Here is an 18,350-nt window from a genome sequence, read left to right as displayed (position 1 = left end):
TAAATGCAGTTCTTGGGTTTTGTCATGAACATAACAAGGGCAGAATTGAAATTGCCACTGGAAAAGTTAAAGAAACTTCATAACTAATTGAGGAATCGCTTAGGGAGAAAGAAATTCCCCTTGTGGGCTCTAGCAAGGATCCTAGGCCTTCTGTCGTCAAGAAGCAGAGCAATCTACTGTGTGCTCCAAAGACTCAAAGCCAAAGCATAAAGAATATGTCAATCGTATTCTCAAATGCTGTTTTTGGACCTGGATTCAAAGAAGGAACTACTTTGGTGGCTGAGGATTGAAGAAGCATGGAATGGAGGAGCCATTTTTGGGGAAAACCAGGAGATGGTGATAGAATCAGATGCAAGTTTAGAGGGGTGGGTTGCAAGATGTGGTGACTCATCAGCCGGGGGACGCTGGACAGATCAGGAGAAGGAGTTGCTAATCAACTGCTTGGAATTATTGGCAGGTTCTTTACAATTATATGCTTCACCAAAGACTTACTGAAGTGTTCTGTAACATGTGCATGGACAACGTATCTGCGGTCAGATACGTCAAGACAATGGGGGGCCCTCAGATTTCGTCAAGGTCTTCTGGAGTTACTTTCTGAGCAAGGGCATGTTGGTAGCAGCGGAGCATATACCAGAATAGAGCAATGGTGTTACAGATTTGTTCTCCCGCAATTTCAGAGATTCTATCAATAGGAGGTTAAACATGGACATTTTCCTCAGTTGCCGGTCTATATGGAGACCCTTCGGGTGGACCTCTTTGTGGACAGATGGAACACTCAACTGTCAAAATCTTTCAGCTGGATGCCGGACCCTCAGGCCTCGGGTGGATGCCTTCCTTCAGAATTGGCAGGGCCTAGCACCTTATGCTTTCGCTCCTTTTGTCATGCTACCAAGACCTACTCCTACCTAAGCTACTGTTGCATGTTTGCAGGAACATGAAGGTCACAGTAGTGATAACACCGCTTTGGAGGTCACAGGCATGGTTCTCAATTCTACTACAAATGAGCATAGGCTTACAATATTAATTCCAACTTTCAGGGAAGTAATTACAGGCCCAGACAGAAGGAGAGTCACATCCTCTTGAAGAGCATGGACATCTGACGCTGATGGCCTGGCGGATTTCAGGAGACAATGGCAGATCCAGGCCTTTCGGCAGACGCTTGTAGACTCATATCGGAGTCATGAGTGCCTGGCACAAGGAAAGCATATAGACTGACTGGGGAGAAATGGGTTTGTTCCTATGAACGAACTACAATCCTGTTTCAACTGGTTTAGTAAATGTAGTTAATTACTTATCTGGTTTATTCACATTAGGACTCTCTTTCTTATAGAACAGTTAAAGTTTGTAGATCGGCTTTTGCAGCATGTCACTGCCTTGTAGACAGAGTCTCTGTGGGCCAAAACTTACTGACTAAAAAATTAAGGCGAAGTATGTGGGTACTAAACCCACCTTCTGCAAAATATACTGCATTATGGGACATTAGAGAGGTCCTACAGGTCTTAATAGGTTGGAGAGAGAATTCTGGATTATCCCCAAAACATATCACTTATAAACTCACTGTCTTGCTATGCCTGGTGTCTTGTAGATGGACTTCAGACATAAAAGCCTTAGACATCAACATCAGGGCCTACCAATCAGAATTGGTTAGTTTTATTTAAAAGGCGAACAGAGCCATGTCAACTAATGTTTTCTACCCCTTATTTACAGAGAATGAAAGAATGTTTGTAGTGAAATGTTTGATGGAATATGAGAGGACTGTGAGTATGAGAGGAAATACAGAAAAAATGCTAATATCCTATAAATTGCCTCATAGAGCAGGTTACTCCCCAACCATAGCACAAGGGGTGACAGAAGTAATGAAAGAAACAGGTGTAGACATTACTCTGCTTGGTGTACACTCCCTTAGGGGTGCCTCAGCCTCTAAACCTCTCTTCCCGGTAGATCTCCTCGGGGCTGCGGCTTGATCCAATGAAAATATGTTTAAAAGTTGCTATTTTCGACCTGTTACAAGCTTTATTGACAATGTATTAAATGCACTTTAAAACTGAATAATGTTAACCTCTGTGTCATGCCATAACATTTAGATTTTTCACAGCCTGGTGGGCAGACATTCTGGGTTTTATTAAAGACACGGAGGCTTAGATTATCCCTCCACATTGGAACCCTCCCTGATGGAGAAAATTTATTGATTTTGTCTTGTTTTTCTTTTCCAGAGTAAGAAGTTTTCACTGATTAAGTTTTTCGTTTGTAAGTTATGGATCTAAGGCCCACATGCATCAAGCATTTTTGTAGTTGCAAACGGTGCGATTCCTTAAAATCGGCCGTTTGCGAATGCAAAAGTGCTTTTTGGGATGCATGAAGCAATTTTAGAATTCGTAACATTTTTGCGAGTTCTAAAATTGCGGGTGCTTTTAAGAAGTCGCAGATGTGCGATTTCTTAAAAGCAATGCATCATTACTGTTACAAGTGCAAATTCGCAATTAGGGTGCCAAATTTACCGAGTGGTTGAACAAGATAGTTTCTTAGGCCCACATGCATCATTGTTACATTTTGCACTTCCTAATTTGCGAAAAATAAGGAATCGCAAATTAAGAAGTGCAAAATGCTATGCATCATTATTTTCGGTATTCATTTGTGATTCGGTAAAAATCGCAATTTTTACCGAATCCCAAATGAATAGCGAATTCTTAAGTTAATTTTCGCTATTCCCATTGATTCCTATGGGCCAAAAGGCCCATAGGAGTGAATGGGAAGGCATCAGCAAATTGCGAGTGGCACTTTGAAAATTTCATGGGTGCAGGGGGGGGTCCAAAGGACCCCCCCATGCACCCCTGAAATGTATTTTTCGCATCATGTTTCACACACACTTGTCCTAAGGACATGTGTGTGTGAAACATGAATGTTGAAAAAAAAACCATTTTCAGCATTTTAAACACTTTTTCCAAATTACCACAAATTTGGAAAAAGTGTTTAAAATGCTGAAAATGTTATTTTTTTCAACATTCATGTTTCACACACACATGTCCTTAGGACAAGTGTGTGTGAAACATGATGCGAAAAATACATTTCAGGGGTGCATGGGGGGGTCCTTTGGACCCCCCCCTGCACCCATGAAATTTTCAAAGTGCCACTCGCAATTTGCTGATGCCTTCCCATTCACTCCTATGGGCCTTTTGGCCCATAGGAATCAATGGGAATTGCGAAAATTAACTTAAGAATTCGGTATTCATTTGGGATTCGGTAAAAATTGCGATTTTTACCGAATCACAAATGAATACCGAAAATAATGATGCATAGCATTTTGCACTTCTTAATTTGCGATTCCTTGTTTTTCGCAAATTAGGAAGTGCAAAATGTAACAATGATGCATGTGGGCCTAAGAAACTATCTTGTTCGCAAAACCAAAAAATGAAGAACACTGCGTGCTGGGGAACTTTATTGTCTATTAAAAAGTTATTGAAGGTCTATATTCTTCTATTGTTGCTGCTGTGAGCGGGCAATAAAGGAGCGGGCAATAAAGGAGATTTGCATAATCGTAGCCCCTGTGTCTTTAATAAAATACAGACTTTCTGCCCACCAGACTGTGAAAAATCTAAATTCTCTTTCAAATGTAATTTTTGGGATGTCGCTCAGACAAAGCCTTTGTGCAAGGTGATGACAATCAGAATAGGCAACCCCTCCACCTTCCTCCTGGACCCCTACTCTCTGGACGGCCTATAGAAAGCTTTATACCATCTAACCAGCTTTTCTTTGCTTCTGATAGAACAAGCTAAGAACTGAGAAGAAGATACTTGAATCTGAAATTGAAAAACTGCGGCAACTCCTGAAAGAAAATGAGCAAACACTGCACGGGAGACTGAAGGAGATGGAGAAGAAAATCACCATGGTGGAAAATGCAAATATCACCAAACTGTCCTATCAAATCACCTCTCTCAATGCAGTGATAACGGAGATAGGAAAAAAGTGTGAAGCGCCAGCATGGGAACTCCTGAAGGTGAGATACTGTTTGGGAAATGCACCAAAAGAAGGAAGTGAAATATTCCTATTTTGTGTGCATTATTAAATGTATGAGTGGAACACACATGATATCCTGGCAGGATCAATGCACAGTGACCCCACGCACTCTGACAGCCATCCACAATATACAGTCATGGATTATTTACACTGTCTTACTTGATGCTGCGAGCCCGATTCAATATACAAGCAGTGGAATGTGCAGTGACCTCTTACAGTGTCACATACAAGTTAATGTGACACACCAAGCAATTCCAGTGACAGTAATTAACAGGGATACAAAGGAGCAAAGTGGGAAAAAAGCCGGATAAAAATGTAAAGCATAATGTGAGCAAACATCTAAGAAATTTGGAAAGAAACCAGATTCCTCCTTTTCTAAGACGTTTAAAAACATTTCTGTTTGAAATTGATTACTTTTCTCCTGATGCAAGTGGCCACCTACTTTCGAGTGTACTGATCTCTTGTTAGGGTGAACAACTATGAAACTACAGTGCAGAGGATAGGTGGTCCCAGTGGGACAATTTGGAAGAACACAAATATTTATGTAGCAGCATCCATTAAATGACTCGTACTATAAAATTCTGCTCATTAGTATTTATTCATATTGAACATCAATCTGAATGTTCAAAATCCAGCGAAACATCTGGAACATACATATACAAAAGTGAGCCAAATGTGTAAAATGGAGAAAGGAAGGACTTGTGTGCAAAGTGGGGTTAAATGAGAGTGGAAAGCGAGTGACCATATACACATCAACAATGATATTACTGAGGGGGAGGAGCCAAGCTCGCGAGCGTAATGGTCGCCTTTTAGCTCGGCTCCCGCGGCCCTCCGGCCTGATCGTATATCCTGTATCATATCCTGTCCGGAGACGACACGTTATCGGGGAATTGGTGACGGAACACCTCGCTTGTACTCACCGTTTAGCCCGGAGGTTTTGATGTGCAGCGGTTCCGAAGTTGTGCCCTCCGCAAGACCGGGGCCTCCGTGAACCTGGACCGGGACCTAGCCTGTGAGATCCGACGACTGTCGGCCCCGGTCGAGAGAGTGAACCGATGATGAGAGCCGTTGTGCGAACTTCCCGGCGATCCTGATCCGGGCCTGCCATGGTGGCCGCATGGCTGATGTGGGTGAGATGCACCGGGGACTGCTTCTGTGAAGGGGTTCCCCCCCCGCCGCTGCTGTGTCCGGCGGCCCTGGACCTCTGCGCCCGGACTCTGCTTGTTGGGGGCGCCGGTGCTGATGTAGGCGGCGACCCGCATGGGCGACATCCTTTCTGCACCAGGGCTGCCATTGCGGGGAACCCCCCGGAGCTCTGTAAAGTCCTACATTTTTTAACTGTTTTTTGAGAGTCGCGGAGGGTGGCGACTGGGCTGACTTCGCGAAATGGCGACCGACCCTCTGAAACTTATATCGCCTCGTGGCGGCGGGCTTGGGTTGCCTGATTGCGCGGGGATCCGGTCTGGTGAGCGTGAGCTTACAGTCAGAGATATCCTGGAAGCTCTGAGATCCCTGCGCGCATCCCTGGCCCCCGATATCCCTGTGAGCCTGCCACGATCTGCCGCCATTTTGAGCAGCCGTTTCTTCTTGCCCCCCTCTTGTTTGGGTTGCAGCCCTGAAGAAGTCCTCTGTCGTACTGACTTGACGAAACACGTGTTGGCTGTGTATTTGTATCATTTGTGGAACATCTTTGTGAATGAAGAATTGGGAATAAAGAAAACTACACAAGGACTTTGATTATTTGAATGAGTGCTCGGAGGACCACCTTATTAGTCTGGACCAATTGGTTTATCCTTGGGGGTTGTGGTAACCAACTCCCCTTCTCTTCCTGAGCACCGTGTACATTTGTATTTGCTTACATACCCTGACTTTGCTGTGCGCTCCAAATAACTGTTACCATAAAATTGTTTCTATATTTTGTTTGTTTTATAGTTCTATGGCCCTTTTGTATCCCTTTATAGTAATGCCGCGTCTGTCCTTGCCTCCCGGGGTATGGTCGGGGTGGGGTTTGTGACGTCATTGATCCTCCTCCTATGGGTCGGTTGCTTTTCGTCTCGATTGCTGTACCCTCCTTGTTGCTGATACTCCTGTTTTCTCCTGTACTCTCGCCACGGGACGCATGTTTCGACGTGGTCTTCTTTCTTTCTTTTTGTATTTCATTTCCTTTCATTTCCTTTTCTTATTTTCCGCCTTGTCCTCCTCCCCTCCCCCTCTTTCCCCCCTCTCCCCCTTTTCTTCACCCCCCCCCCCTTTTTTTCCTTGAGGTCACTATGACGGGTTAGTTTTGATGTAATGTTTATCCGATCCCTCTGTTCTGGCTCTGCTGTGATATTGGGTGGTGGGCATGTAAAGATGATAATGATCACGTGTCGATTGTGTCTAAACTATCCCTATCTCCCTGTGTGTATTGCGCTGCCTCTCCTGTATTACGGCCCCACACCCCCTTATTGTCGCTGAAGATGGTTTTGGGACTTCGGACTCCTTTATATTGAACGTGAGCCCATCATACTCCTCATCCCCATATTATAAAATTAACCTTCTTTGCTCCTGTTTTTTGGCCGTCTGGTTCCTCTGTGTTTTCTCCCTTTTTACGATTGTATTGCTTCTGCTTCTTGCTGATTGAATCTGCAATGGTTGCCTTGGAACCTCTGACCGCTTTACATATTGAGGCCGGCCGATTTGGTTGTAGGCCTAGACTTGTATATCCTTTTGACGCTAATAAAGGTTTTACAAAAAAAAAAAAACAATGATATTACTATGAATTCTAAGTTGTCCTGCGCATGAACGAGCATGCCACGGTAGGCAATTCATCTGAATTATTACTACCAGGGCAACCCGGAAGTTTCATGCTGAGTTTATTTTCCGCCCAACGCGTTTCAGAGCCCCCACCACCTTTGTCAAAGGCTGCCTGCAGCTTCGCAAGAAAACATCCAAGGGATGCTCTCTGTCGCCCTCAGATGGATGCTCTCTGTCGCCCTCAGATGGATGCTCTCTGTCGCCCTCAGATGGATGCTCTCTGTCGCCCTCAGATGGATGCTCTCTGTCATCCTCCGAGGGATGCTTTCTGTCACCCTCGTAGAGATGCTCTCTTTTGCCCTTCGAGGGATGCTCTCTTTTGCCCTTGGAGGGATGCTTTCTGTCGCCCTCAGATGGATGCTCTCTGTCATCTTCCGAGGGATGCTCTCTGTCACCCTCGTAGGGATGCTCTCTGTCGTCCTCGGAGGGATGTCCTGGATATTTTCTGTCACCCTCATCTAATGCCCTTTACATGGAGCTACTTCCCATGAAGCTTCTTGGCTGTAAACTAATCAACATATTTGAGCAGAACATTACTGTTAAAGTGACAGCATATAACCACAGTAAGGAGGTTTACACCTCTAACCCCACCCTAAGCCATATTGGAGAGGAATTTGGTTAACATTTAGGGTGCCAAGAAAATCTAGTTTTAAATTGCATTTCTAATGCTGCTGGGCAGCAATTTGCAGATTCATTTTGCACACTCTGTTATATAATCAAGGGTTACTCGTAATATAAAATTGTCACTATTCTTCAAACTAAATTTATCTGGGGCAACATGCCATCACCTACTCCAAATGCCTGGTTACATAGCTGGTTACAAAAAAGGGTACAACCCAGTTAAGCCACCGGGACCTGGGTGACTAACAGTACAGAGGATAGGTGGTCCCAGTGGGACAATTCGGAAGAACACACATTTATGTAGCAGCATCCATTAAATTACTCCTACTATAAAATTCTGTTCAATATTATTTATTCATGTTGAACATCAATCTGAATGTTTAAAATCCAGCAAAACATCTGGAACATACATATACAAAAGTGCCCCAAATATGTAGAAGGGAGAAAGGAAGGACTTGTGTGCAAAATTATTCTGGACTTACTTTTCATAAGATAATGTCAAAATTCAACTATGTTCTTTTCAAAAGAAAACTTCCAACGAGGGTGCCGAGTTTGAATCCAAAGGTTCCCAATTACTGTGAAGAGTAACAAACAAGCAGGGGACCAAAGATACAACACCACTCCTCAAAATGTAAGGTTTTAAAATGTTTAAAGGAAAAACGTGTCGGTAAAAATCGGTCTCATTACCTCATGGAAAGGGAGCTGTCATCATTACGGGGTAAACAAAATACCAAAGTTTCCAAACAAAAGCCTTGTCACCCATGTGACTTCCACCCGGCAGCATCGAGCGTCTGTCACTGCGCAGGCTGCGCGTGTGAGTGATGAATTTTCCCTTTAGTGCTCCGTTTACGATGGAGTGAAAGGATGCACTTTGCCTCGAGGTAATTGATTTAGTCTTATCAGTGTCTACGCTTAAACACGCTACGCTTTCCATTTCTTTATGAGTGGAACTTTGGGCAGAGGGTTAATTATTGTTTGTCCATCCTTTTGCTTAGAAACTTGGTACCTCAGAGACCCTTTGGAACTTTTGAACTTTGTTTACCCAGTTAATGATGACAGCTCTTTTCCACAAGGTAATGAGACTTATGTTTACAGTCACGCTTTTCCTTTAAACATTTTAAAACCTTACATTATTTTGAGCAGTGGTGTCATATCTTTGGCCGCATGCTTGTTTGTTACTCTTCACAGTAATTGGGAACCTTTGGATTCTCTGTACTGTTAATCACCCTGGTTCCGGTGGCTTAACTGGGTGGTAACCTTTATTTAGGTCTCGGCTAAACGTGCGAAGCGCGTTCTCGCCAGAGAACTATTGCAATCGTTTTTAGGTCTCAAAAGCCGACAAGGATTAGCGACATGAGCTGGCCGCGCGCACCATTAAGAAGCATGGCAGAGTCGGATTCCGACGCGCGCCTTGGGATTGGGTCACGCGCATCGGAATCCGACTCCTCCATGCGCCTTGGAAACCGAAAGCTAAGAGCCGCGTGACGTGAGCTGTCTGCGGTAGAAGCTCACACGCGCGGCTCTTAGGTTTCGTTTTGACTTGTTAAACTGAATGAAAAACTAATTTAAACACCCAGTTACAGCAATACGCAATTGAACGGTGATCAAACTATGCAAAGGGCATTCAACTGTGAGTCAATACATGCTGTTGTGTTTTTATTAGCTTTGCACCTGTTTAAGCTAGAAACAAAACATATTTTGGTTAAAATCTGCATACTATGCGGCACATGAGGGGGGGGGGTCATGTGGCAATTCATGATTATGCAGAAAATGCCTCTACCGCAGAATTACACAATAAAGTTTAATGCACAGCTTGGTCCTGGTCACCTTCCCTCTTCTTGCTAAATACAGTCAGACAGGGTGGTAGCTGTCCTACAAGTTGTTAATAAGAAACATGCAAGGTTATTAGTAGCTGGCAGAGATATGCACAGAACTCTTATTTCCGCTTCATTATCATTTCCTTCCCTGACGATTCGTCTCTTATGACTGGAGATGTTAATACGGTCTCATCAGCAGGAGACAGCATTTCCTTTGGAGGAAAAAGCTTTGATTTGCTAATAAATGCCAAATGTTGTGCAGATCCGTAAATATAACTCAGACAATTACCATGCTTAGCTACTCTCATAGGAATCTATGCTAGAAAACGAAATGCTGAACGCACTTGAAACAAACTTGGCATAAAAATTACAATTTTACCCTGGGAGTGCATTTGCTTAGTGTTTGTCCTTTCAGAAGCTTCAGAAACTAGAGTTACAAAAATGCGTTGGTGAGTTTCAAAGGCTAAAAGTTACAGTTATCTAGTCCGTTGGTCAACAGACGGTCCCAAACTCTTGTTTACATAGTCCATGTGGCAGCTTTACAAATGTCCGTTATGGTAAGTGCCCTGATTGCAGGTGGAGTGTGGCTTAGGATGAGAAGATTTTTTTTTTACTTTAGCATAACAGGTTTGGATGCATTTAACAATCCACCTGCCAATCTCTCCCACAGAAATGAGATGACCTTTAGGAGACTGAGAAGGCAAAGGCTTGCGAAAGGCCTTGGTCCTATCTATAGAATACATGAGAGCACGCTTGATGCCAAGTGTGTGGAGTACTCGTTCAGCTACTGAGTCAGGTCGCTGAAAAAAGACTGGGAGCTCAACTGTTTGGTTAAGGTGGAATGGGGAGACAGCCTTAGGTAAGGCTTTAGCATTGGTTCTAAGAACCATTCTTATTGTGCACCTTGAAAAAAGGTTCCAGCAGCACTGGAGCCGATAAGTCTAAGAGACGTTATGGCTACATGGATACAACCTCTCCAGAAAGAAATGGCAGAGAATGCAAATGTAGGGGCTCAAAAGGGGGCCCCATAGGCCTGGTAGGCACAATATTGAGACCCCTGACTGGGGCTGGATGTACCATTGGTGGACTGGCACATTTAAAGCCTTCCATAGAAACCATTATTCATATGTAACTATAGTGGCTAGGTGTAGCCGAATTGATGTGAAGGCCCACCCTAATTTTTGTAAATGTACAAGGTAAAAGATATTGTCTTGAACAGTAGGCATAAGAGGGTTTATGTGGTTTGGAGTACAACAGTGGACAAAACACTGCCAATTTGCAGGATAGCAGGTGCGCATAGCGGGCCTATGAACTTCTCTAAGTTTGTCTATGCATACTTAAGATACATCAAGAGAACTAAACTCTAGGATCACAGGAGCCAAATCACCAGTTGAGCTGCTTGGGATCTGGATGCCGGACTTTGCTTTAGTTTTTTGTGTGAAGATCCGGCCTGTTGGGAAGCTTCTCTTGAGAGTCAATGGACATCTCCTGAAGGGTTGAGAACCATGGTTGTCTGTCCCACATTGGCGCCACCAGGATGTGTGTGGGGGATGTTTGCCTCAGCTTCCTGATCACGCAAGGTATCACTGGGAGAGGAGGAAAACATTGCACACAAATATTCCTGACCAAATCATACACAGAGCACTGCCCATGGACTGGGGGTGTGGAAACCAGGCGGTGAAGGTTGGGGATTTTGTATTTTTGTTTGTGGTGAAAAGTTCTATGCTTAGAGTGTCAAATCTCTGAAAGTAAGGGTGTAGGACTTGTGGATGGAGTTCCTACTTGTTTTTTTAAGTGTACTGGTACTTAATTTATCAACTTTGGAAAGGCTGGTTCCGCACTCCGGCGCGTGAACGTGGGAGGTGGGTCTGCTACACCCAGCAGGAAGCGCCCAACCACTGAACTCTGACCCTAAATCGAGTTCATGATTAGTTGAACAAGAACGGGGGAACCTGACGAGAGGTGATGTCATCAATAGAAAGGCTGCACTTTGTCATGCCCTACCAGATCCGTCATTGTAGCGCTTAGAGCACTGATTGCGCGTCAATCATTCTTTTGAGGAGCAAGGGATTATGGCTGTTGTGCTCTCAGGCCAAAACAATTGGGAAGCTATTGAGGCGCCTAGAAGCCTTGTGATTGAATGCTTCCCAGCCGCTTTGAGGACAATGATTTAGCTACAAGCAGGATGGGTGGCTAACCTTGCAGCCCAGCAGCTTGGAGAATAGTGAGGCGGCTAGAAGCTTGTTCTGAAGTGGCGCCTAGAAGTTTTAATATGTTGCAGAAAGTCACTTGAAAGGGGTGGGTCCCAGCAGCTTTGAAGATACTCGAGGTGGCTAGAAGCCGAGCATCTGGTCGCGGTATCTCACCTGGATCGCTTTAATAGGATGATGGTACGTCTGAGACAAACCATTATTTTAAATTTTGGTTGTTTTTTTGTCTTCAGTGCACAAAAATTCAGCAAAACCCTGTATATAGCGGTAAGTTATTGCAACTGGTTTGCACTAGTACTAATTGTGGGGTATTTCATCAATAAATGTGCTTGGTTGAGTCTGTGGTGTGTTTTACATATGTGGTCCCATTCTGGTAATTGAGTGCTATGGAATGCACCTTGTTCTCACCTCCGTGCGTCACGCAGATTCTTGCACATGCGCAATGGGTGTGAGCACAACTTGAACCCTCTAGTTTCGATGAGGCCCGAGGCTCGAGTGTTTACATTCCTCGCGAGTGTCTTGTCACACAGTGCAAAGGGACACGGTGTGAAGGAGGCCATTCCTTGGGCGGGACTGACACTGAGGGATGCTCCCATTGGCTACATCCTGCACCCCCGCCCACATACCATCTGTTGAACTGCCACGCTCTGCACCTAGGCAGCCCCGAGATCTGCCTAGGGCCCGAGGTAGGAATCCAGGACCGTTGTCTTGAGGCAGTGTTGTGACTGACGTTTGTGACTGTCTCTTCCTTTTCCCTGACGCTCTTGTGACACCAGGAAGGCCACCGAGTATCTTGCACAGCGTACACTCCTAACTTCAATGCCTCTGGGCGCCTTCCTTTCCGTGAAAAGCTCGAAATGTGCATTCAACTGTCAGTAAGCTTGATATTTCATTGAGGATTTGTGTCTCAGCCTGCATTGCTTGCAGCTGCAGGCCCTGGGTTTCATTTCCCCATCTGGAAAAAAGCCCCTTTCTGAGTCTGTGTTTGGGGTGTGTGCATGAGTTGTGTGCTAACAATAGGTCTTTGAGACCGCTAAAGCTTTATTAACGTGCTGAGGACTGGGACTTATCCTAGGACCTTTAGATTTGTTGAAGTCGGTCACAGAAACCACGTGCCGACCATTTGAATCTGAAAGATAGCATTATATGTATCATTGGACATTCCTACGAACCCTACCTCATGTTTTTGTACCATAGATCCCAAAACTTTGTTTTGTTGCTGTTCCCTCTTTGTTTATCCAATAGCCTGACTTTCCTTACTGAGCCAATCCACTCTATTGCCCTGGGAGGGGTAGTAAGAATCCAATTCACACATATCTCCCGCCTAGCTAATATTATTAGGGTAAGCAAACACTTTTGACTTTTACTTAATACAGTAGTAGAACGATTTCAATCGAAAATATCAAATATAACAATTAGTGGGCTTACCTCAATATTTGTTTCTAGAACTTTATCAATGGCTTACCTACTTCTTCCCAAAAGATTCCCAGGTGTGGACACTGGTGGAACGTGTGGATATCCTTCGCCTTGGGATCCCGGCATTTTGGACATTTTCTTACCACCTGGTTGTTCAGTTTGGAGAGTTTTTCTGGCGTCCAGTATGACCTTTGTAAAGTAAAGAGATGATTTCTCCTAAGTGGTGCAGAGACTATAGTTTGCCATAAAAGAGTGCAGGATACTTGCCAAAGATGATGCAAGTCTTGAGTAGGGAAGGTCTTTCTCTATACTTCATCCGGGACAGTGAATTTATTGTCAGGGGACTGTATCAAGTGCCAATACCATTTCGATATTTCTTTTTTCCATACGTCGTTTAATAGTTCGTATTCCAGATTTGCTGTGATTTTTAAACTTATTTTCTGATTTTTCGTCCAATTCTGTAGTTGATCGTATTTAAACCTGGAGATCTTGCCCTGTGTTACTTCCAATAATGAGTCCCAACTTCTTAATGATCCAGAGTCAATCAAATGTCCCCATCCTGTTATTCCTGCTTCCCTAAGTGGGGTTGCTAATGTATCTTTTAGGCACTCTGGGGTTCCTGGAGACCTCCAAATGGTTGCTAGCTGGCTATAGTACGGAATCTTCCAAATTCTTCTAATATCGCACCATAACTTATATGCATTGTTAAGTACCTTTAGTTTGATCTTTTTAAAGTATTTTGGATGTCCAAACTTGTAGAAACAATGATTGTCCTGTGTTACGGCTTTCCAGTAAGAAGAATAGTCGGCATGAGGTCTAAGAACATTTCTTATATGTTTAAAATGAAAAGCTCTATAATTAGAAAGCAGGTCAGGGCTAGCAATGCCCCCTCGATATTTCCTCTGACACAGTTTTCTCCATAATATCCTCACTCCCTTTGAGGCACAAATAAAGCTATTAATTTCACTCTGTATCTTTTTTAGCCAAGGGATCTTAAATTCTAACAGTATAGTGTTAAATAAGAAAGTAAACTTTGGCAAAATAGGCATTTTAATTACATTTGAACACCCCAAAAAGGACAGGGATAGACAACGCCACGATTTTAATAATTTCCTCATTTCCTTAATCTTTGAGTTTAGGTTAACCTGAGCAACTTCAATGTTTTTCGTAACCTCTATTCCCAAATACTTGATCCTATTTTTTGATTCAACTAATGGTGTTACTACATTCCAGTGCATTATTTCCGTTTTCTGAATATTCCCTTGGTAGCCTGAAATTTGGCCAAAGTCAACAAGCGGCTTCGTGATGAAGGGGAGAGTTTTATTAAGATCGCTCTTATAAACAATTGAATCATTGGCATACAATGCGACTTTATTTACCCAGCCGTTGAATTGGAATGGGATAATTTCCTCGACTCTCCTTGTCATATTGGCCAGTGGTTCTATATACAAATTACAAAGATGAGGAGACAAGGGGCAACCTTGTCTTGTCCCCCTTCCAATCTGAATCTGTTTAGACAAGCTACCATTTATGAGTACTTTTGCAACTGGCATAGTATATATATTTCTTATTAGTCTTAAAAAATGTGTTCCCAAACCAAAGTGCAAGTATATCCAATTTACACGATCAAATGCTTTAGCAACATCAAAGGTTAAGACTGCCAATGGTAACTTTGCTTTGGAGGCTTTGTCAATGGACCAGATTAGTTGACGAGTATGATCATGTAGTTGTCTCACTCTTATGAACCCTTTTTGGTCAGTATGTCTGATTTTACCTGTGATATTTCCTATCCGTACTTCTAATATTTGGGTACAAATGTTATAATCACAATTTAAAAGTGAAATGGGTCTGTATGACTCGGTGATGCACACTTACAACGCAACTTTTACGTCGTAATGCTGTTACAACGCAGCTATTACAACGCAGGATCCATTACATCGGATGCCATTACAACGCATGGCATTACATCGCATATGCTATTACAACGCATACCATTACATCGTAAGTATTGGTAAGTATATAAATTTATTTTATTTTATATTATATAATTGATTTAATTATTATTAATTATAAATAAAAATAAATAAAAATATTTATTTATGTTTTTAAATATTATAAATTAAATTTATTAATTTAAATAAGTTTTTAAATAAGTATGAGTATAGGAGTATATGTTTTGGTGTACTGAGGTATATGTTTTGGGGTGTTTGGGTATTTTTTGGTTTTAGGGCAGGGTTTGGGTTTTGGGGTACAGGGGTGTTTTTAGGTTTCAGGGCTAGGTTTGGGTTTTGGGGTACAGGGGTGTTTTTAGGTTTCAGGGTAGGGTTTGGGTTTTGGGGTACAGGGGTGTTTTTAGGTTTCAGGGTAGGGTTTGGGTTTTGGGGTACAGGGGTGTTTTTAGGTTTCAGGGTAGGGTTTGGGTTTTGGGGTACAGGGGTGTTTTTAGGTTTCAGGGTAGGGTTTGGGTTTTGGGATACAGGGGTGTTTTTAGGTTTCAGGGTAGGGTTTGGGTTTTGGGGTACAGGGGTGTTTTTAGGTTTCAGGGTAGGGTTTGGGTTTTGGGGTACAGGGGTGTTTTTAGGTTTCAGGGTAGGGTTTGGGGGTACAGGGGTGTTTTTAGGTTTCAGGGTAGGGTTTGGGTTTTGGGGTACAGGGGTGTTTTTAGGTTTCAGGGTAGGGTTTGGGTTTTGAGGTACAGGGGTGTTTTTAGGTTTCAGGGTAGGGTTTGGGTTTTGGGGTACAGGGGTGTTTTTAGGTTTCAGGGTAGGGTTTGGGTTTGGGGTACAGGGGTGTTTTTAGGTTTCAGGGTAGGGTTTGGGTTTGGGGTACAGGGGTGTTTTTAGGTTTCAGGGTAGGGTTTGGGTTTTGGGGTACAGGGGTGTTTTTAGGTTTCAGGGTAGGGTTTGGGTTTTGGGGTACAGGGGTGTTTTTAGGGTTCAGGGTTGGGTTTGTGATTAGGGCTAAATAAATTATATTTACCATTTATAAATTAATTAAAATATATTTATTAAATTAAATTAATTATATTATATTAATTACATTTTTAATTAAATTAATTAAATTAAAAAAATTATTTTAATTAATTTAATTTCATTACAATTTTAAACATATTTAAATTAAAATAATTTCATTATATTAATTAATTAAAATTAATTACAATTGTTATTAAAATTAAATTAAATAAATAGATTTAAATTAATTAAATTAAATTAATTACATTTTTTTAAAAAAGTATACTTACCTATACTTACAATGTAATGCCATGCGTTGTAATAGCATCTGCGATGTAATGCCATGCGTTGTAATGGCATCCGATGTAATAGATCCTGCGTTGTAAAAATTCCGATGTAACGGAATGCGTTGTAATAATCCGCGATATAGTGACACCAATCCGTATGACTCACATCTGAGTGGATCTGTTCCTGATTTTAACATTAGGCTGATGGTGGCATCATTCCACGATTTAGGGAGCTCAAGACCTTTCAAGTAAACGTTATTGAAGAGGTTCGTCAATCTTGGCATTATTATTTCCCTTAAGACTACATATAATTCCACTGGGATAGCATCTGGGCCTACAGCTTTCCCTTTTTTTAGATTTGTGTAGAACCTTTAAAACTTCTTTGCAGGTAATTACTGCATTTAACACTTCACTAAGCCCTTCTGCCAGAATTGGTAACTTTCATTCCCTCTGGTACAAATCTACCACATTGACTGAGGGGGCCTGATCCTCCTTATACAATGTCTGGAAAAAAATCTTCGAATGCCTCTTCTGTTTCTGTCCTGCTCTCTACCTTTGCATCTACCAAGTCGCTATGTATTGCGTTTATTTTGTTCCTGCTGTTGTCAATTTTGGTTGTCCATGCTATGAGTTTCCCACTATTCTCTCCGTATTCATAATTTGACAATCAACTAGCCACCCATCTTTTCATTATCCTTCCTTCCAAATATACAGACAATTCAATTTTCTTTTTAAGACTTTCCTATTTTACTTTTTCTTGTTCTGTTGCAGAAGTTGCTGCTTCATAATTCCTGTGTTGGTCTAGAATATCTGATTCTAATTGAATTATAATAAGTCTAGATTCCTTATTTCTTTCTGCAGCTAGTCCAATCAGAGCTCCTCTGACTACGGCTTTGTATGCATGCCACACACCTTGCAATGAAACTTCACAGTTAGCCTTAATTTGAAAGTCTTCCTCTGTTATAAGTTTGAACTTTTCCATAATTTCCTCATGTAATAAGCGTGTGCTATCTAAGGTCCACCTAACCTCACCCTGTGTATAGCTTTGGATGAATTTGATTTGGACTAAGGAGTGATCGGATAGATGGGCCGGTACATGATTTACTTTAATAACATGTTTGCTTAATGATATATCTATCAAGAAATAATTCTTGATGAATACCCATACTTATGGTTTATATATGTAAATCTGCTATTCTGATCCCCTTTACTCTTCCATATATCACTAGTCTCAAGTCTTTTTTAAACCTATTAATCCATTCCCTCATTTTGGGGAGATTTAAGGCTCTCCCTGGCGGGTGTCTGTCTTTTCTTGGGGCTAATAACAGATTAAAGTCTCCCCCTATCATTGTTGGGACCGATATATTACTTAGCTGAGCATACAGGGATTGCAGAGGGGCTGGGTCATCTGAATTTGGGCCATTGTATCCGACTACAAAAAAAGGTTTGCCCTCTATGTTGATGTTAGCTGCAGCCCATTTGCCATTTGAATCAGCAAACTCTTCTACAATGTTTATCTTTGAGGGTTTTAACAATTATTGCTACACCTTTAATACGGTACAAAAGGGGGTGGTGATGGACGGAGCATCTGAACTAATCAAACACTCACACCCAGTCAAAAGATCTGGGTTTAATCCATCACCGTTCTTTAGCCCACTCTGCCACCCCAGTTCAGACATGGCTATATGCAAATCAGTCTGACCCTGTGCCTCATGGGAACAGTCAAGCCCGAACTGCCAAGCCATGCCTTCCCTGGACCGGAAACAAGCTTCCGAGGACCGGTTTCTGGCATTGCAGCCGTCTTCAGCCCGGCTTGCTTGAACCCAGTGGCAAAGTGAGCAAGGGACTCATGTCTGAGCATATCCTGCCACACTTATGGCGGCCAAAAGCGGTACAAAAGGGGGTGGTGATGGACGGAGCCTCATGGGAACAGTCCACCCCGAACTATTCCCATGAGGCACAGGGTCAGACTGATTTGCATGTGGCCATGTCTGAACTGGGGTGGCAGAGTGGGCTAAAGAACGGTGATGGATTAAACCCAGATCTGTTGACTGGGTGTGAGTGTTTGATTGGTTCAGATGCTCCGTCCATCACCACCCACTTTTGTACCACTTTGTTCGCCATAAGTTGGCAGGGTATGCTCAGACGTGAGTCCCTTGCTCACTTTGCCACTGGATTCAAGCAAGCCGGGCTGAAGACGGCTGAAATGCCAGAAAACGGTCCTCGGAAGCTTGTTTC

General features: G+C 42.7%; 1 protein-coding gene across 1 annotated transcript in view; it reads left to right on the top strand.

Annotated features, from left to right (window-relative positions):
• LOC144752367 (E3 ubiquitin-protein ligase TRIM11-like) overlaps positions 1-18,350 on the top strand; it is a 167,253-nt gene that overhangs the window by 68,742 nt on the left and 80,161 nt on the right. Inside the window, exon 3 of the mRNA XM_078640301.1 lies at positions 3,764-3,994. Within this exon, the coding sequence (XP_078496427.1) occupies positions 3,764-3,994 (231 nt within the window). The remainder of the gene's footprint in view (positions 1-3,763; positions 3,995-18,350) is intronic.

Source organism: Lissotriton helveticus, chromosome 5_1 (assembly GCF_964261635.1).
Source record: "Lissotriton helveticus chromosome 5_1, aLisHel1.1, whole genome shotgun sequence".
Lineage (NCBI taxonomy): Eukaryota > Metazoa > Chordata > Amphibia > Caudata > Salamandridae > Lissotriton > Lissotriton helveticus.
The sequence above is the reverse complement of the archived record's forward strand: the minus strand, read 5'-3'. Positions and strand labels throughout refer to the sequence as shown.